A 21,619-nucleotide genomic window follows, 5' to 3' on the forward strand; every position below is an offset into this window, starting at 1 on the left:
TGTTCTGTTGTAAATCAATGATACAAAAAATATAAAGCACATCCATCAGTTAATATTTATTTCAACACAAATACAAAATTCATGAGAAACAGACACTTTTCAGACTTCCATATCATAGATCAAAGACATTTTTCAGATGTGGACAGTTTCAATGCTTCTGTTAAAAGGATAGTCATGACTTTCTGTTGGTTGGATGTACATATTTTCGGGAAAGTCATGAGGTGAAGGTGAGTCTTATTCAGTAGGTTTTACCCTAAGACACTGATGTTCAAAACATCTGTGGTCATTGTATTGAAGTCTTCAGGGAGTCAGTAACTCTACATCTCAAACTGATGCAGGTTCTGTACACATTTTGGTGTCTAGTTCATTATCTGACAACAAATGTTGCCCAGATCAAAGACGTCAGACTCATTTCATGGTCTGTCCACAAGTTCTACATGTATCGCAGTTTCCACACAGAAAGCTGCAACAATGCTAAACAGTTGTGAGAGAGTTCAGAAAAAACACTTTGAAGATGCTGTCTGTATATGTATCAAGAGTGAGTAATGTGTGTATGTACCACCAGGCCTTCAAACAAACTTCAAAATCACATGGAAAGCTTGCCCTAAGGTCATTTTGTGGAGAGATATGTTGTCACCTTTCCTAAACACCTATTCTGGGCTGGGGCAGTCAGTTTTATTTGGACTGGGTATTCTACCAGGAACAGGAAGACATGCAAGGGTTACAGGGACCTAATCTGGCCTGGAACCCCAAATATAGCAGCATTGTGAGACCAGCAAATGATCCTGTGGACCTCTCCCTCCTGCATTGAATACTAATGCCCATCCTGACCTGTGCCCCGTTACAAAAAAACTTGTAAGCCTAAGATCTCGTAACCTTTCTCATAGCATTTATACCTCCTATGTTACAGTATAGGAGGTAACAATGCTTCAAGGTTTGCAGCAAGGTTTACTGAGGAGCTATCCAGACTGGAACATCCATTGTGAGACAAGCACATGGGTCCTACACTTATTGACAAATATGGAGTCCTTCAGACCATTACATTGATGCATGCAAGAGGAACATGAACATGAACATGAACCTGTCCTGGTCTGAATCCCCTCCTGGAAGTATGGGAGTACTGAGGACCTACCCAGGCCAGAATCTCCACTGTGAAACCCTTCAAGAAGACTAGTAAAGGTACTGTAGACCCATCATGGCCCGTTGAAGACACACCAGTTGGATCTGTCCTTGCACACGACAGGATTACATGCCAGGGTACCAGGGACCTATCTCTGCACATGACAAGGTGACACACAAGGGTACCAGGGACCTATCTCTGCACATGACAAGGTGACACGCAAGGGTACCAAGCCCTACACTTGCACACTTCAGGGTGACATGCAAGGGCACCAGGGACCTATCCTTGCACACAACAGTGTAACACACAAGGGTACCAGGACCTACACATGCACATTTCAGGGTGACATGCAAGGGCACCAGGGACCTATCCTTGCACACAACGTGACAAGCAAGGGTACCAGAACCTATCCTTGCACAAGATAGTGTGACATGCAAGGTAACACGCAGGGGTACCAGGGACCTACACTTGCACACTTCAGGGTGACATGCAAGGGTACCAGGGACCTATTCTTGCACACAACAGTGTAACATACAAGGGTACAAGGACCTTCACATGCACGCTTCAGGATGACATGCAAGGGTACCAGGGACATATCCTTGCACATGACAGTGTGACACACAAGGGTACCAGGGACCTATTCCTTGCATGCTGCAGACAGTCAAACAAGGGTACCTGGGACATATCCTTGCACATGACAAGGTGATAAGCAAGGGTACCAGGGACCTATCCTTGCACACGATAGTGTGACATGCAAGGTAACACGCAAGGGTATCAGGGACCTATCCTTGCACACAATAGTGTGACATGCAAGGTAACAGGGACCTATTCCTTGCATGCAGCAGGCTGACACGCAAGGGTATCTGGGACCTATCCTTACACACGACAGTGTGACACAAAAGGGTTCCAAGGATTGATCCTTGCATACGACAGTGTGACGCACAAGGGTACCATGGACCTTTCTTTGCACACAACAGAATGACATCCAAGGGTACCTGGGACCTATCCTTACATGCTACAAGAAGACACAAAAGGGTACCAGGGACCTTTCCTTGCACACAACAATGTGACGCGCAAAGGTACCATTGACCTTTCCTTGCACACGACAGGTTCACATCCAAGGGTATCTGGGACCTATCCTTGCATGCTACAAGAAGACACAGAAGGGTACCAGGGACCTATCCTTGTACACAATGTGACATGCAAGGGTACCGCGTACCAAGGACCTATCCTTGCACACATCAGGCATATTTCCATGAAACACCCTTGGATGGACAAGCATTGGATAGAAAGTGGAACCTTTTCAGTGAGATTTAAGAAAATTTGTAACTAATAAGATTGCAACCGTGACAGTACGACAAAATATCTCAACACAAAATACCTGTAAGACAAACTATCTAAGGACATGTTAAGTCTGTGTGTCATAAAACATGGTGGTACATCTACACCTCAGTCTCTCCCGACGTTTCTACAGACTGCAGAGCTTCAAAGTGGTAACATTTTTCTTCACTACCCACACAACAACAGTTTTACTGTCAAGCAAGGTTGCAGCCTTCTAAGTGTGGAAAGTGTGGCACAAGTAGAAACTCATGGACAGACTGTGGAATGAATTGGACATCTTTGATCTGGGGAACATTTGTTGTAAGATCATGAATGAAACACCAAAACGTGTACAATCACAGAAACTGTATCAATTTGAGACGTAGAGTTATTGACTGTCTGAAGACTTCAATGAAATGACTGCAGGTGTTTGGGAACAGTTAAATGATCAGTGTCTTAGGGTAGAACCTACTGAATAAGACTCACCTTCACCTCATGACTCTCTCGAAAATATGTACATCCAGCCAACAGAAATAGTCACGATTATCTATTTATCAGAAGTAGTGAAACTGTCCACATCTGAAAAATGTCTTTGAATTATGATATGGAAGTGAGAATATACACAATTCAATGCTGACAGATCATATCTAAGAGGAACAGGTTTTCACCGGTAATTTTCTTTCAAATCGAGAAATAAACTTCAGTATTTAAGAAAACTGCAGAAAAAAATTCCCGAGATATCTATCAAGCCTGTTTGTCACAATCTGAAAACAACTGATAGCAGAAGAGAAGTAGCATTTAGTGGTGGTCTGATTAACTGTAAGAATCAAAGACTGGTCACACTGCTGAACAACAAACATGATCATGTTTTATCATAATAAAACACAGACAATTTTGGAGCACTTGTTTGCCTTAACAATATTTTTCACAAAGCTGGTTTTACATGCTACATTTCCTAAGCATTACAAGCTCACTGCAAGTAATGATTGATTTTTTTTTTTAAAAATTGAAGAAAATTTATGTTCCCTACATACTAGTCATCCTTTACAGATGTGAAATTTAAAAATACATTTTGTGCAGTTTGCAAAAGAAACACATAAAAAAAATACAAAGAACTTCATGTTTTTCCTTATTTCTAAGTGCACTAACAAACAAAACCAGGAAAATTTGGTAAATGACGTTAACCATCATAAATTATGAGATTTTAATCAATTTCCAACACTAGTAGCACCCGTTTTGAAATCATATATGACCACCACAAAATTTAATTCAAACTAGCAATATACTTATATATAGCCTCTGATGTTCTCTTTGTTTCTTCCAAACATTTTCACAACAATATTTCTTACAACTGCCCCAAATTATAATTAAGTATTATGAAAATCCATAATTTACTCTCTAATGGCTTATGGTATTTAACCAATCAGTTTAACATTTGTCTAAAAACAAAAGATAACAACTGGCAAGGGTGAGTGAGTATTGTATAACATCGCTTTTAGCAATATTCCAGCAAAATCACAGTCGGGACACCAGAAATGGGTTTCACACATTGTACCCAAGTGGGGAATAGAACCCTGGACTTCAGTGCGACAAGCAGACACTTAAACCACTAGGCTACCCCACAACTGGCAAGCAGAAACATGTATTGCGGGGTTTAGCACCAGTTTGACTTGTATTCCATTCATACCATGGCTAATATGGGAAGGAAGCCCAAAGTAATGCTGGCCTAAGACATTTATCACTCTGATGAAACCCATCAGGATGGGGTATGGGCTGATAAACAGAAACTTAATCAATCTAAACATGGATCAGTGTTTGCGGTAGGTTTTGTGCAAGTGTAGAAATAAAGTTATAAATCCCCTATACTCCAAATCTTTTGTGCATGAAATTTTCATCACAATCCTAAATAACTTAAAAATTTATTGGTTTTTATATATGTTGCTGTTATAAGGTACTTTTTAAAATTAAATAGATCAGAATCTATGCATCCAAAACACACACACTAACTGTTGCTTGTTTCATTATTAATTTTTTTTGCATGAAAAATGCAGAAAGTGTTACCGCGAACGCTGAGGATTCAATCAGTCATAAGTTTCTGATGTTCCCAAGGTATGGAATTCCTCACAAGAATCCCAGTACCTTAGACAACTTGACAGCCATACCCTAATATCGTGAAGACAAAAGCTGCTTGTTCTTTGTATCAGTCTTTGATTGTTACTTTTCTTACTGAGATATGAATTACCTATGTATTCATAGAAAAGGTAGGAAAATTTTCATACAGTATGTTTAAAGCCTGTTCTGTGAGACAAAATTTAAGGGAACATCAAATTAATAGAAAGCATTAAGACAATGCTGGATTCGAACCTGATCATTAATCCAAACGAAACTTAACAGAATTAAACAAAGCATGAAGGAGAATATTTTATCGTTGATGTATGATTTGCATGTGCATCACCAAGGTATACAACCGGTCAACAATATGGCCTCCGAATGTCTATCCTGCAAGATATGACAATGGGAACTTGGAAGGTATTGGCATGGTACATGGTGGCGGATCTCAAAAAAAGGTAGCATGATATTTTGGGAAGTCAAAAAAGTGTGATTTCCTGCCAAATGAAATAATACAGACAGGTGACGTGTCCATTTGACACAGGAGGGGAATGCCACGAAAGACAACTGTATGACAAGAACGCTTCATTACTACAACTGCACTTAGAAATCTGCTAGTGTTAGCATCAGAAATTTAGAGACAATTCAGAAGAACAGGGATATCAATTTCCTGCAGTTTAGTGACAATCAGGCTCCAGTTGAAGTCAAGGCGCCCAATCAGTGGAATTCCACTTGCTGTGCAACACAAGAGACTGAGAACGTACAGCTCTCGACAGTTTGGCCATTGTGACAGTAGGCACTGGCGTCACACAATGTTTAACCAACTAGTCAAGATTCTTAGATGGTTGACATGACCAAAGTCTCAGTGTTCCCTTAAATTTTGTTCCTAGTGTATCTCAAAATACAATAGACTGCAGAAGTGAAATAGCGAAATCATACATGACCACAACATAAGTTCATGGAAAACACAATGTGCAGATCCAAAAAGAGTGGTACAAGGATGTGCTCCCCTCCTTCTCCCCTGAGGAGCATTGACCGTAAACTTTGGACTTCATGATTTCTCCAAAATCCTGGATCTGCTCCTGAACCATTGAGTTATTCTGAATGGTTTTAAACCTTGTTGCTAAGATTAAGCTTTTCACCAACAATATTTTCTTGCAGTTGCCCCAAAATATTATTCATGAAATATTGTGACAATCCACATTTGTATTTTTTTCAAAATTTCTTAATTCTGCAGACAATCACTTAGCTTTAATGTCCATTGGCAGATGGTATTTATCTCATCTGTATCCTTTTAGCAACTAGACAACTAGTAAGAAAATACAGTTAGTGAGAGAGAGAGTGTGTGAGTCAAAGAGAAAGAGTGAGAGAGTAAGAGAGAGCAGCACCACCTGGAAAGTGACGCAAGGGTCAGAAACCCATGAGTATGGGGTATGGGGCTGTTAAACCTCGAAACCTAATCTAAATAAACCATGGTCCAACCCACAATAACGTTTCTGGAGCCTGAGGTACTGGGAATCCCAGCACTACATTGGCTTGACTTGGCCATCCCTGCTCCACTATGAAGAAGGTGAAAACCTGACTGATGATCACCACACAAAGAATTCCCAGCGCCAAACATTGTAATTTAAAAGCTAACTCAAGAAATCCCCAGTTTCACAAAAGAATCATTATCACGTTTCTGTCTAATATAAACCTGGTTGTGCACTAAATTTTCAACTTTAGGATTAAATCAGAGTTTAGATGTGGCCGTTTCTGGGTTAGGTCCTTTCCATTCTTCACCTGAAAAACGAAAAAGAAGATTCAGCTCATCTGAACTGGACTTCATTATCATCAAGTAAGGACATTTTTTGGCAGTAGGTAATTGGGGACCTATCCCTCCTGCATCTACACTCAGAGACAAGCAGTTGGTATTTGAGACCAATAAGGAAACTGGGTACAATCCTGAGCTGAAACTATCACTGAGAGTGGGAGACCAGCAAAAGGTACATGGATCTATCCTTACTTGGACCCTGCACAGTGAGACAAGAGGTACTGAAGGTCTTTCCTTGCCTCAAACATCCATATGGAGACTAGAAAGAGGTACTATGGGCCTATTCTTTCTTGGAACAACCACAGAAACACAAGCAAGGGGTACTCTGGGAGTTAAGAATCAAACCCAATCATGGCCTCCATGTACAACAACGGGGAGACAAGTAGCGAAAACTTGGACCTATTTATGCCTAAAGCACCCACAGGAACACAAGCAAGAGGTACTGAGGACCTTGGCCCCATTCCTGAAAGCAATCATAGCTACAAGTTTTGCAATTCTAGTAAATAACAATTTATTGTTGTTCTTAAAAGCTGTTGTAAGCAAATTTAAGTCTCACAATTGCAAATCTTTCCATTGTAAATTACAGTAGTTATGTTCTGCATGAAAGATAGAAATAATGAGTTTACATTACTTCCGGTTGATGAGAGTTGCTTCCCGTTTCTAATGATTTCATAAATGCCTATCATGGTGTGAGGTGCTGATTCAACAGTAGGAAAATCAAGTCAATTATTCCCCTAATCATTGGGTGAATCACCCTGCATACACTTGACTTAACTGTGCCATGGATATCTCCAAGATCAGAAAGTGCGTGAGTGAGTTTAGTTTAAAGCCGCACTCACCTATGTTCCAGCTATATGGTGGTGGTCTTTAAATAATGGAGTCTAGACCTAAAATACCCACAAGGAGAGTAGCAAGGTGTATTGGGGACCTATCGTTCCCTCAAACATCCACGAGGAGACCAGCACGGTATACTGGGGACATATCCTAGCTTCAAACAACTACGAGGAGACTAGCAAGGTGTTCTAGACATATCCTGGCCTCAAATCACAAGGAGAGTAGCAAGGTGTTCTGGGGACATATCCTGGCCTCAAATCACAAGGAGAGTAGCAAGCTGTACTGGGGACATATCCTGGTCTCAAACAACAAGGAGAGTAGCAAGCTGTACTGGGGACATATCCTGGTCTCAAACAACAAGGAGAGTAGCAAGGTGTACTGGGGACATATCCTGGCCTCAAACACCTACAAGGAGAGAAGCAAGGTAAACTGAGGACCTATGCTAGCCTCAAACACCTACGAGGAGAGTAGGAAGGTGTACTAAGGACCTATCCTGACCTACAGCAGTGACAGGGCAACCAGCTAGAGAATCTGGGGATCCGACCAAGTCCTACACACAACACATGTTAAGGACTGAGGAGCAGTGCATGTTAGACAAGCCAAACAAGCCACAAATAGATGAAGATACGCAAGAGTAGGCGAATGTTAGTTTGTGTGCAGCCAGCAATAGACTACCTTTGACACAGCTTCCCCTTTCAAAACATCTTGTGAAGGCAAAGACACCATCTTTTCTTACCCAGCAATCTTGCAAGAATATCAAAACGGTCTGCCCCAAAGACGAGTTCTGGTCCCGAATCCACATGAGCAATAATAGTTGGAGCACCAAATGCCTGTTAAACAAAAATACACAAGAATGACAGTATGTACCTGTTTGTTTCCTGCAATTTGTAGAAGATTCTAATTTCTTCTGGCCTAAAGAAATTCCATTTACTTATAAAACCAGATTAAAACTGATGTGTCAAGTTGTTTGGAACAGCTTTTGAAAATTTCAGTCAACAGGTGGATCAGAATTAAATAAGGGCTAAGATCAGCTGAAAATATAAGGTAAGGAAGTTCATTTAATGGTATCAAAAACATTTACTTACTAAAAATTTCATAAGAATGGAATACATGTTAATCTTTCTCTGGGAAATCACTGAAAAAAACATGTTATGAAGTTAAAACTTGCCTTGTAGTCAAGTGCAGCCTGTGTGTTCTGTTTCAACATATCTTTGATCTCTTGGTCCTTTAAACGACCCAACGCATCTTTAACTACTGCTTCACTAAGACCAGCCTTCTTCCCTGCCTGCAACATGCATGGGTAACCATAGTAACCATTCCATACCTTCAACAGCTTTTGCCTTATAAAAAAACATACTTTATAAACCTGTATCTTTCCATATGCATACAAATTATACACACAAGTCTAGTAGTCTTTTTCCTATGTTAAATTCACATAACTGGAAATTTTAACTAAGACCAGCCTTCTTCCCTGCCTGCAACACGCATGGGTAACCATAGTAACCATTCCATACCTTCAACAGCTTTTGCCTGACAAAAAAACATACTTTATCAACCTGTATCTTTCCATATGCATACAAATTATACACACAAGTCTAGTAGTCTTTTTCCTTTGCTAAATTCTTTGGAAATTTTAACAATAAATTGTATATTTATATACTTCTCCTATCTCACATTATGCATCTCTCTTCCTCACTTTGATCATGTGTGGAAACGTGCTGTCAGCTAAGTTGAATCAAATCTTCCTGGCCTCTGACCATCCGACCTCTGTCCCCGCCATAGACACCTGTCAATCATCCCGCTCATGCAGCTGTCTCAGCTGATCACGTGACGACTTGTACTTGTCATTCTTGTCTTGGAGCTACCCGTAATCTGTGAAGTGGGGCAGGTTGGGTGGGCATCCATCTGCAGTGGGAGTCGTCGAAAGTGGAATAAAGCCAGCCTGCACAGATCCTTAGAGGCAGCTAAATAGATCCTCAATGCCCACACTGGGCGCAAACCAAGGAACACTCTAGCATGTCAAGACCTCTCAAAGCGTTCCCGAGAGACATCTAGAGCATGTAACGTGGAGATACGCGCAGCTGTAGCCAAGGCTAAAAGGAAAAAGGTCTTCAACGTGACATGCTCAAAATCCTTCTCATTCAGGGGCTCATGCTCACTCGATGTGAGATGAGCAAGGGCAAGGGAAAGATCCCAAGCCGGAGGTCGAAAATTCTGTGACTGGTCAGCCAGTTTATACGATCTCAAGAGACACTGGAGCTCAGGGACAGTAGATATCTTTACACCCAATGCCAATGCAATAACTGTGTTAAGCGCGGCTAGGTAAGTAGACAGCGTAGAACCCTTAAGCTTCCTAGAGGATCGAAGGTACTGAAGGTACTCTGCAACCACCTGAGGCGATGCCATTTTCGGAGACATTATGCCTTTCATTCTGCAGTATGACAGATCTCGTGGAAGTACCATGAGCTGTAGTGATAGCAGTCACAACACGTGAAGAATAACCCTTGGCAGTTAACGACAGATGTAAATGCGCCAAACGTGCAGATAAGCGTTAGTGGAGACCAATGTAGTTGATCGGAGTGCGGATGAATCAGTAGGTTGAATCGGTTGGGAAGTGGAACTGGATCTGGTTGGTATGTGCGTTGAGACCATCCCACGGAATTGCAAGAGCGTCTTGTTTCCAAGCCAAAAGGTCTGGGACTGGAGACACGAACAGGTGCAGCTGATGGTTGAATCTGGTGGTTTCGTCAATGGAAGACAAACAGTCCTGAACACCTCTGGATGTAACTTCCACTCCATTGAGGATGGGCGTTTCCGACATGCCCGATAGTCTGTGATGACATTCTTGACCCATGAAATATGATTGGCCCAAACCGATATTTTGAGAGAGTCCACCAGGTCGAAGAATTGTTGCATCAATCGTACAAGTTGAGGCGACCCTGTTGATCCAATCCGATTGATGTGCCACACAACCTCTGTGTTGTCTGATCAAAACCATAAGGAATGTCTCCTGTAGTTGTTCCTGCCAATGACTGATGGCTAATATTTAAGGCCGTCACTGTCGCATAGGTTCCTCCACCTGTAATCTCTGATACTTCTTAACTGACCTTGTTAGCCACTTCTCTAATAGCCCCATTCAAAAGAATGAACTACCAGACCAAGGTTGACGAAATAAATCTGTTCGGAACCTATCCTCCCAGGAAGATAGCTGTAGAGGTCCCCTCCGACACACAACAGTGATGTAGGAGTAGGAGAAAAAATGTGCTATCAAATCCAGGATGATGTTTAACTGTTCCTGCACCAAGACCATAGCTGCCCAGATAAACGCCTGCTGATGCGTAGACGCATGACTCAAAGCCATAGCCACTCCCTCTGTCATTGTTAGCACCATGTTAAGTGGAGCCATGACCTTACGAATGGTCCTGTCTAAATGAACCAACTCACGATCCTCAACCATAAAGGGAGAATAAGACCTCTGCTTAGAACCCAACAACGAAATATCACCATCCACAGGTGGAGAAACGATCAGAGATGAAAATCCATGCACACAATCTGTAGATGCTAGACTGAACCAGGAGCGCTAAAACCGTCCTTTATCATCCTCAGTTTAGCAAACGCCATGTCTGCATAAAAGACGGCCTTGGGGCAAAAGTAATAGAACCAAAATCCCCCCTCTTCATAGAAACGTTGATAACATGTCTGCCAGTGAAACGCTTCGCTGTAGTTGCAAATTGTCAGCAATCCACACCAGTAAAGATGGTGTGTCTACCGCATTGATGCTGACATCTGCATTCGCCGAGCCGTCAGAAGAGGGAGATGGGTGAAAGACCGACAAACACCTAGTTGTGAATCGGTAAAGAAGAGGGTAATGTAACAGAAGCGTCAGATGCTTGCTGCCGTATCGCTGCAGCTATGTGCACCACAAACGCATCAATATACATGGGTTGCAATGTTTCTGTTTCCGGTACCGGCGCCCAGAAGACCGGCAAAGTAGGCCTTGATAAAGGCATTGATGTAAACTGCGGAGCGCTATGTAACAAACCAGTCATGCCTGAGTAACCCGTAGAGTAAGTTACTAAAGGTGCCCTGTCAGCTGCAGTCAATACATGTGGAGTAGCCATCAATAAAAGCGGCACACTCCTAACCACCGGTCACTGTCGTCTGTACGTGCACTAAGCGCTGCACTCGAACCAACACGGGAAATAACCACTCTGTGATCAAACACCGAACCGAAGTGCCACATTGAACCCATACTGCTGTCAGAAAACAGCGCCACACTGGAGCAATATGGTTGAGGAAGCACTGAACAGAGACTGCCCTGTTGTAGTGGAAGCGCCACTTTAGAGTGAAACGCCGAATCGACCATAAGTGGTTGAGTGAGCGCCACATCCAAACGAAATTTGTTGTTAAGAGCACATCACTTCAGAGTGAATCGAAGCGTTCGCATGAATTGGATGGGAAAACGCCTAATCGAGTCCACCCCTACCACTGAACGGACTCAATCGGCTGAGCTGCAACCACATCATAGTCTTGAGTGGAAGACCAAATCACACTAGAGAGTTCGTAAGTCAAGGGATCAGTCAGATGAATCAATGAATACTGCGGTATCGTCACAGCAGACGCTGGATGCAATGAAGGTTGTGATTGTGATAAAACTACCATACGTGGTGGCGGCGATTCGCCCACGTCCCACGAGGCCTCCAAACTACTAGGACAAAACAATCATCTCAAATTCTCACTCAGGTATGAGTCCGAGGCCTCATTCGAAAAAGCTTCATCTGTGGATTTCGAAGATGACCATCTAGCAACTAATTTGTGTTGATCTTTTCTCTGCTTTGTAGGAGCAGATTGCCCATCTTGTGCTCGCCGACAATCTCTATCAGACAACATCACATGATCAGTTGAGATGGCTGCACATGCAAGATGATTGACAGGTGTCTATGGCGGGGGCAGAGGACGGGTGGTCAGAGGCCAGGAAGATTTGATTCAACTTAGCTGACAGCACGTTTCCACACATGATCAAAGTGAGGAAGAGAGATGCATAATGTGAGATAGGATAAGTTTAAAAATTTAAATTTGAATAATACTTTACTACTTTTGCCACAAACATACCACTGGGCTATGATTTACACTGGCAGTTTGAAATTTGATGCCATCACAGATTAAGATAGGTAATACAAAAGAATCAAGAATCAACTTATAAAATTATGCTGAGAATCGCTTGGGTGGTGGAACCTATTCTATGCTGGAATCAAAGACTAATCTTTTATAATGCAACATGGTCTAACTTAAACTAAGCAATGGAGTATCTTCGATATTTTTAGGGTATAAGTTCCGATAAATCTCCACAATATCCTGGACGCATCTATGGCCCAATAATTTTGTTAACTCCCTTGGCTGGTTTTTTATCCAATCACGTGTCAACATTGGGAAACTGGGCATACCAATCACAACTCACTTTTGCTTTTTAAATTATCTAACTGATTTAACCTGGCAACACAATTCATACAGAGGAACACTAAAAGGGGTAGCAGGAGTTCTTGCATATATTTTTTAAAGTTTTGGACCTGACAATTTGTCTGTGTGGTTTCCCCAAAATCTGAGTCGGTCAGAGCTGTAGATGTACCCAGGATATAGTGGAGACTTATCGGAACATATACCCTGGAGGTTATTAAGGATGATCAATCATATGCACTATACTCTTACTGTGAACCACTAGTTTGCCTGGTCAAGACTTAAACATTCTCAGGATGGTAATGGAGCTTATGTTAGTAAATGAATCCAAACATTGACCTTGCTTTTTTACCTCAATGAAACTGTCTGGCTGGGTGATATCTTCATCCTGAAGACAAACAAATGACTGATCAATTCACATAATATATCTGTGGGAAGTTGCTGACAAGTGTAGGTGGGTGAATGCTTTAGTTACCAGAAATAAGGTTCACACATTGTACCCATGTTGCTAATCAAACTCAGGTCTTGGTCTGGCATGACAAGCATAACTAAACTAACGTGTTTACACTTAACTTACTCGATCCACAGAATAGTTCTTTCCTGTGCCTTTGAATATAATCTGGTCATTATCAAATGACCCTGACTGGTAATTTACTGATTTTAGTCTCTCGGATTTGGCTTGACACATGATTTTGTATCCCAACTGCAAAGATCAATGCTCATGCTGTTGACCACTGGATTGTCTGGTTTGGACTCAAATTCATAAAGACTGCTGTCATATAGCTGGAATATTGCTGTGTACAGCAATACTTGAAAATACGGCCCAATACTTAAAAACTAGAATGTTTGATTCAGTCAGTGCCATTCTCCAATAAAACCAGAGTGCCAGAGAGTCAACTAACAAAAACAGAAAATTCAACATCTGTAAAATACCCAGGCAGTACACTAGGAGAACTGACTATGAACAACAGGATGATTACATGATGCAATTACTGTATATAGGACAATGTATGAACTGGTGCAGGTACGAGTAATATCCGTAAATAATCCATATATTGGCAGTGTTTGCTTTAAGCTGTGGACCCGTGAAGGTCCCGGGGTAGAATAGGACTTCAGCAACCCATGCTTGCCATAAAAGGTGACTATGCTTGTCGTAAGAGGCGACTAACGGGATCGGGTGGTCAGCCTCGCTGACTTGGTTGACACATGTCATCGGTTCCCAAGTGCGCAGATCGATGCTCTTGTTGTTGGTCACTGGATTGTCTGGTCCAGACTCGATTATTTACAGACCGCCGCCATATAGCTGGAATATTGCTGAGTGCGGCGTAAAACTAAACTCACTCACTCACTCATTCAAGCTGTGTTTTTCATGCAAAAATCATGCAAACAATAGTTTCAGTGTGTGTTTTGCACCCATACATTCTGATTGTAATAAAGGACCTTAAAACAGCAACATATCACTAAAATATATTTTGAAATGATTCAGGATTCCAATGCGCAAAAGATTTGGACTACATATTTATAATTTTTTATTTCTGCACACAGTCATACGAAACCTACTGTAAACACTGCATAGGTGAATTCCATGTCTCAAACAACACCTGTACTGCTCAGTCTTGGACAGGATTTTGATGTGTCAAAAATGTTCTTTGTTTTGCAACAACGAAGGGGGGTAACTCCCTTGTTACAACCTGACCATGACAGCACTCAACATATTAATGATGTTTCAGGTAACAGTGTGCAGACATTAACTGACAAACACTTCCACCAGCCAGGGTGAAGGACACACAACAATATACCATCAATACAACATCATGACATTAGACAGGTGATACTCATATTGTGAAACAATTATCAGCAGACCCTGCTCCATATTCGCATCCAGAGTTCACGCGACAAAGCCTCCGTCTTCTCTGGATGTTTTATGTCAACCGCAGTCACAAAGCGCATCGCCTGGAGGGATCCCTTAATCAGCACTGCCTCCACAAAATTCTGAAACAGGACAACACCATGTACAGTGAAACCTGCCAACATCTGAACATGTCTAATCCGGCACACTGTCAAAACCGGCATAACATTTTGGTCTCGCCATTTTACAAGAATATAATGATCTTTAAAACGTTGTCTAATCCGTCACTTGTCTATTCCTTTTAAAAAAATTGATCAAAGGCATTATAGAGATAAAGAGATTAACGAGTGTAAATGGCAGCCATGTTGAAATATGATCATCACCGTCAGTCTGGCACCCTGACCAGTCTAAGTAAACTTATCCTCATTACTTTTCGTTACACTCCAGTAAAGTGTCTAAGAAAACCTTATGGGAGGTCGCGTCAGGTAACCTTAGAGACTGACCAATCAGGACACAGCTTACCAAATCGCGAAAGTGGACATTCGCACATACCTTTTGAACTTTTTATATTGAAAAGGTTCATACCCGAACAATTCCGCATGCTATTTAGCGTACGCACGCTTTCGGGGGATGCACACAGCGTACGTACAACCATGACAATGGTGAGTAAACAGTCGCTGGAAATGTGTTTTTGGCAATATTCAAGATGTTATCTTGCAGATATATTAATGGTAACATGGCAACAGAAGCCCAAAAGCGTACATACTGCAGGTCAAATAACTGTGTCATATGCAGATTTATGTTTGTGGAGAGATCTAAGTCAGTGACCTGAATATCTTGAAAGTCCCTTCGATCCCTAAATAGTAGCCGTTGTCTGGTTGGTTAAATCTATTTAACCGTCTCGCGTTTGATTGGAAGGTCATTGGTCACTCAAAGGTTACCTGACGCAACCTTCTACTAGGTTTTGTTAGACTCAGTGGTGGAGTGTAACGCAATACACTAAGACTAAGTTTACTTACACTAGCACCCTGTCTAAACCGGCAGTTTACTTCAGTCCAGTCTTCAGTCCTGTGAGATGCCAGTACTGACAGGTTTCACTGTACATGTTTTCTGTTTTAATTTCAGAATGTTTAAGACAAGAAGCTATACATCTATAATAAATATTTAACTGAAAAAGAACCTAATATCGATGGACAGTACTACCTACTTTAGGTTGATTGAGAGGAACATCCATGAATTCCCGCATCCTCTGCAAGTCCTTACTCATGTAATATGCCTTGTTGGGTACAGCGGCTGGGGGCTTGTTTTCTGAAAACAGGCTTTCTGTTAACACTTTAACTGAAATCATAAAAATCCATAAATAAAAAACTTCTAAACCTTGTAATTCCAAGCTTAAAGTAATTATCACGTCTCTCAAGCATATGTTATGAGGGCTATGTTGTCCTCAGGAATTATGATATAAATCTTGCTAAGTGAAAAAAAAAAAGTACTCTCATTTCATAAATTCAGTAAAATTCACACGATAACACATAAATATTAACCATATGGTAAAATTACAATTATCAAAACACAGGTCCAAGTATAAAATATCACAGGCACCACTGTGCTGTTTTATCTGCATCACCTAAACAGCATCCTACAACTCTTACTGTGTTAGTTGGAATTGATTTTCCATGGAACACTGGAATAAGTGCCCTCATTTTTCATCATTTTCACTATTTAAGCATTCCAGGAATCATGCAAGTATGCCCACTAACGAATTCTAAGAAAGTGATGAGAACATTTACGTCTCTACATAGAAACTTCATATTGGGATGATTTGAACTGAGCATTGCTTTGGTTCAAGATATAAATTAATGTATATGACTGATATGGGAATTACTAAGGAGCTTGTTCATGTTGTTTTTGTTGAATTTATATCTCACACTGGTCAACAAAGAGCAACAAACACACAAATCAAGTTTGATTCACTGACTGGTACTGAAGGACTCACTGCAAAAAGACAGAGCCCAAATCACTGCTCACAACTATAGTTATTTCCAAATATATGGAATGACGAAACGTTTTGATGAGTGAGTCAGTTAGCTTTTAGGAATATTCCACCAATATCACAGCAGAGGACACTAGAAGAGGGTCTCACACATTGTACCGGTGTGGGAAAATGAATCTTTAGCATGATGAGCGAATGCTAAAACCACATGGCCACTCCAGTGCCATGGAAGTTTTGGATAACGATAAATTTATGACTAAGACACTGTTAAACATTCTACTGAAGAATCAGGATCAGGACTGGGTTGAGTAGTAGGAGTGGAGAAATGTGAAGAAAGGGGATGTCCTTCAAGCCATACAATGGTGTGTCCCTTTAGTACAATTTGTTAAAGATGCATAATGTAGCTTTACTCATTGTGTCACATTGCATCTTAGTAGTTCCTTTTGCGTGTAATCTGAACGACATTATTTCAGGGATGGAAATCATTCTTGAATTGCTAATGTACCCCGGTACAGAGCCACTTGTAAAATCACTTGCCCTGATAATTTTCCCACTATACCAGCCTATTTTCTTGTTGATTATTTAAATAACCAATATGATTAACAATGGAAAGTTAACTAGACATCAGTACAGTGTGACATACAAATTAGCTTGCCCGACAGAAAAATATGTCAGGCAATGGGTTATTTCCACCCCTGTATTTGGACTCAATATTCTCACAAAGAGCCACCTGAGCCTTGCATTATGCCTCCAAGAAAGCATGGTCGTAACTGCAGATTTATGTTCCATGCTCCACTAGCTCGGTATCGACACAGCACCTGTAAAAGAAACGGCTTGGCCAAGTGATCTAACATATAGTACATACATGTTATTTTGTTATTACTGTTCATAAAAAAAATGGATTTATTCAAACACCAAATTGTTGGGTACTGAGGGCTGGAGCGTGTCTTTTCTGCTCTCTGTAAATTAATACGGAACAAGCTTATCATATTATCAAGCACTCACTGCTGGAAATGGATATTACAGTCAGATGGAAAAGTGCACACTCAGAAACAAATACTAACATGAGCAACATGTGATGTAACCATGGAGTTTCATAGTTGAAGTAAAATGTGTGACTACACTGGGCCTGATCGGTTCATGGAACATCATGGCAAAAACGATTTACAACTCCAAATCAGCACCCAGCCCAAAGACAATCTGGACTCTGAGACAACCACGAAAAAAAGATCTCTTAACTAAAGTGGATTTTTGAGCTCCATACGTTCCAGCCACAAGGACTCAATGACAGGATTGTAGGCTGAAATATCCTTTTCCATTTATTTACATGGAGTGTAACAGTTTTGGGGAGCTACTATTATGTCCACCACCCAAAAAGAAAATGAAAGAAAGGTTAACCCTAACCTATGGGACTGTTCACAATTTATACTTTATGGCTAGAAGGGTGATGATATTTACGAAGAAGCATATACAGCCAGGTCCTTCCTGCTTTGAGATTCACCTAATATGTATCCATGGTGAACCCTTAGAATACAGCACTACAAGTACAATTTCTCTAAGGATGTTGTCTGAGGTTGGTCACATCTCTAAGACAAGCAACCAGTTTATGAGTTGAATATGTCACGGACAATTACAAAGATTACATGCAGACTTGATGTCAGTTGATTTCAATCTATGGACACTTGCCGAATGGTCTTGATGCCATTTGGTTCACTCGTCCTATTCTGTAACCTACCAGATACCAAGTGGTGCAGAATGAGCTGATTCGGCACAAACTGAGAACTTTTGTTGATGTTGGGCGTCAGACATCGATTTCACTATGAATGCATGAAGGATGTGCTTTTATGAAAAGATCATTGGGTGATTTTGTGACAGAAATTTCAGTGTTGCAAAGAACACTGTAAGAATAATGTGGGAGATATGAGCATGTCTAGTTAGAGGGTCAGTTAGCCTTTGATTCATTACCATACAAATGTAGCATGTGAAAGTGGCTTGAGTGCAAGTTCCAGGCCAATTTCCATTAGTCCAAAATTTCTACATTAAAAACACATTTCATCATGTTCTTTTGACATGTTTGGTCTCCCATTTTTTGAGTGGAAAAAAAAATATTAATAATGCAAAAGGAAAAACAACAAACTACTCATGCATTACACCAGACTCCTACCTACTATATTGGACTAGGTCCCTTACTCTAACCCTAACCCAAAAAACCTGCGTATTTGAAGTGAAAATTATCTCAAATACGCAATGAATTTAGAAGCTTGCATCATTGTTGACGCAATATTATGCTACTGGGTACTTAGTTCTGATAATGTAAACTGTTTCTGTGCTACGACTGGTATTTTGAGCTAGGATGTTTTGCTGTTGGAGAAAACTAGTATAGTTTAATGCTTGCCAGATAACTGCTCTGAGCTGATTATCTGACTTTGCCTTAAGGAATAAATTTATTATCCCATGACAGTTCTGCACAGTTCTGAATTAGGATTCAAGGATCACTCGAGAGCAAATGGTCAATGAGGGGAAATCTCCTCCTTAAAGGGGCACTGATGCGGAGCAATTTCCGTGGACTGGTGTAAACTTTTGTTATTGTTTTTCTCCCGTGAATACCCGGATGATATCCCAGAATTCGTGACTGGTTCGTGACCTCTGCTGCGCAGTCCGTAGGCGCAATTGTTAGTTTAATTATTGACAGATCAACTGAGGTGAAGTCATTTGTACTTCATTACAAATGTATTATGGAAACAAATGAAACACTTTGAAGGTTAATCATCTGCCAGTGGTAGAAATGGTAAAAAACTATTAGGACGGAAAAATAATGAAGCCAATGCACGTCTCTATATTTTGTCTCATAACCCTAATTAGTTTATTGTCATATTTGTATGATTCTGAAAATTAATAAAAGAACACACGATCTGCTTATGCTCATAGTAAATTTCTAACATAACAGCAACATTTATACCTTGTATAGATTGCCAATGTGGATCCTATTTTACACATTTACGCGATCTAGTGTCTGTTTTCTGTCATACAGATTCTGCTGAATGCTACAACAAATGAATTAAAACAAAATGCAAATAATGAATGTAAAACAGACTAATTTTATAGCAACAATGTCAGACTACTACCTTGTTCAGGAATGTATCCATCAATATCCACGTAAAAGAAATCGTATTCCATTAATCTGCAGCTGGTAAATAATCCTGCTCTGTGTCGCGTGTCTTACAACTGTCTCATTTGCGAAAAAGTAACACATCGTTTCACGTCTTTCGTTGGTGAAAACTAGATAAACCTCTCATTGGTCTCCCAAGATAGCACACCTGGCAACTAATTGTATGATGTCCACTATTCTAAGTAATTTAGTTAACCAATATTGAGCAATCAATCAATCAACGCAAGGGTGGTTAATTCTTTGAAGGGAGGATGTTGTTTTTGCACTCACACTTTACGACAGGGTGTAGTCATCTAAACACTTCCTTTTGACAAATCCGCTAGAAGATAAAAGTAATTAAACAATCAGTGTGTTATCGGTTAATCCTTTGATCGATGTTTGTTTTTGTAACTCAGCTGATAAACCCTCTTGCATCACTTACATGCACATATTACATAACATACAATACATTTGCCATTACAGACCTTAATTTATAATGTTGAGTATTTACTCCAGACAGGAGAAATGCCAAATGGGAACCTTTGTTGAGTAACCGAATTGGTGTTGCTACTAATTATACCTGTTATAAATTCATGAATTGACCATCAAGAGAATGATGACAAATAACACGTGTAGGTTTACACCATCAAACGCGAGTTACAGCAAGGAAGATGTAATCTCTGTGTCGCATGCAGCCTGAAAACACTTATGGGCCGGAACTGTTTTGAGGATACCAACGGAATTTCGTTACATAAGGAATACATACAGGCATTTGCTGTGTACTTGGGTAAATAGGTGAAATAAGTTTTTTTTACGTAAGACAATTTTCAGATTTCTCTACCAAAGGCAAAGTCATCGGGTTTTTTTTGTTTACGAATTCAAATAAATCAACTGTGTGTTTTATTATCATAAATAATAAACCATTGTAGCTACTATAGCTACCAATATTTACGTATGCTATTTGCTATCACAGCTCAACCAACACTCAAAACTACCTAAATATAAAGCTTTGCAATCTTCCGTACTGAAACAAATGGCTTGCTACGTGCCTGTAGACATCATATTTTCATATAACATGATTAAATATCGAGGTTACAAACACAGAAATAGGATCAAATTGGATCAGTAAGTATACCATCCAAGCATCCGAAAAGAACTACACTGCTGGGATATTTGGTTACGATCAGACAAGGAATACCATGGATATTTTAAACAAATGGCGTGTGATGGGCATCCGGCCTCCTGACTGTTTAGGTGAAGAAATTCTGCTAATATGGACAGGAGCCCAGTTCCTTTGTCCGTCACGGTCGAAGGAGTGGGCGCTGACCAATTTGCGGTCTGCTTTCGTAATTAGACCGTTGGCGAGAAGCATTATTCGCTCCGCATCAGTGCCCCTTTAATCTGAACAATGGAATTTTCAGAAGAAATTATTGGAAATTTTAAATATAATTACATAGTGAAATCTTGCATATGTGTGGTGAACACTTCTCCCCTTTTAACGGAATCTTTTGTATTTCAATGGGTAAAATGCCCAAATCCCAAACTGATCTGACAATTCTTTCGAGGCAAGGGTCATTGGGGGTTAGTTCTACCAATATCTTATCCACGTCTGTTCTGTTCCAAAATTATGTTAACGGTTATTTTCTGTGGTCCTATATTTGTCCTTGGTTTTGCGTGTGCCAGTGAAAGAACAAAGTTCAGTTCATATTCCTGTTTCTATATTGTGACTTCGTCTGAGGTTCTCTTCGAGTGTGTAGATTGTCATTTACTGGACGATGTACCCCAAATAAACAACATTAAACAGTCAGGCTTGTACCTCAAACGCAAACCACGAATATGGAGAAACAACATCATAAAACAACTCGACTCTCCTTTTCGCAGACATTTTGAGTGAGTATCTGTCGCTGGGCTCCCCACAGGCTCAAGCACAAGCGAGTTTATAGACTGGTATCCTGTCTTGAGGCCCTTGATGGTGACATGGG

General features: G+C 40.6%; 2 protein-coding genes across 2 annotated transcripts in view; one reads left to right on the top strand and one right to left on the bottom strand.

Moving 5' to 3' along the window:
- Positions 1 to 21,619, top strand: part of LOC137267918 (F-actin-capping protein subunit beta) — a 384,252-nt gene that overhangs the window by 229,440 nt on the left and 133,193 nt on the right. The gene's annotated exons all lie outside the window — the stretch shown is intronic.
- Positions 44 to 21,576, bottom strand: LOC137267920 (glutathione S-transferase kappa 1-like). Its single transcript, XM_067802370.1, has 8 exons — positions 21,454 to 21,576; positions 17,220 to 17,307; positions 15,707 to 15,807; positions 14,514 to 14,642; positions 13,003 to 13,038; positions 8,365 to 8,481; positions 7,933 to 8,026; positions 44 to 6,331 (listed from the first exon to the last, which is right to left on the bottom strand). Exons 1-8 carry the CDS (start codon positions 21,520 to 21,522, stop codon positions 6,282 to 6,284), a joined length of 684 nt encoding a protein of 227 aa, XP_067658471.1. The 5' UTR covers positions 21,523 to 21,576; the 3' UTR covers positions 44 to 6,281.

The sequence above is a fragment of the Haliotis asinina genome, chromosome 16 (genome assembly GCF_037392515.1).
Source record: "Haliotis asinina isolate JCU_RB_2024 chromosome 16, JCU_Hal_asi_v2, whole genome shotgun sequence".
Classification (NCBI taxonomy): domain Eukaryota; kingdom Metazoa; phylum Mollusca; class Gastropoda; order Lepetellida; family Haliotidae; genus Haliotis; species Haliotis asinina.

Bases quoted from the DNA above. Each gene is read 5' to 3' on its own strand.
- LOC137267920 (XM_067802370.1), bottom strand. From the start codon at position 21,522: ATGTCTGCGAAAAGGAGAGTCGAGTTGTTTTATGATGTTGTTTCTCCA. The intron at 13,039-14,513 runs GTCTGCTGATAA...GTTTGTCTTCAG, and splicing joins GGATGCGAATATGGAGCAGG to GATGAAGATATCACCCAGCC. The intron at 8,027-8,364 runs GCAAGTTTTAAC...TTTGTTTAACAG, and splicing joins AGGCTGCACTTGACTACAAG to GCATTTGGTGCTCCAACTAT.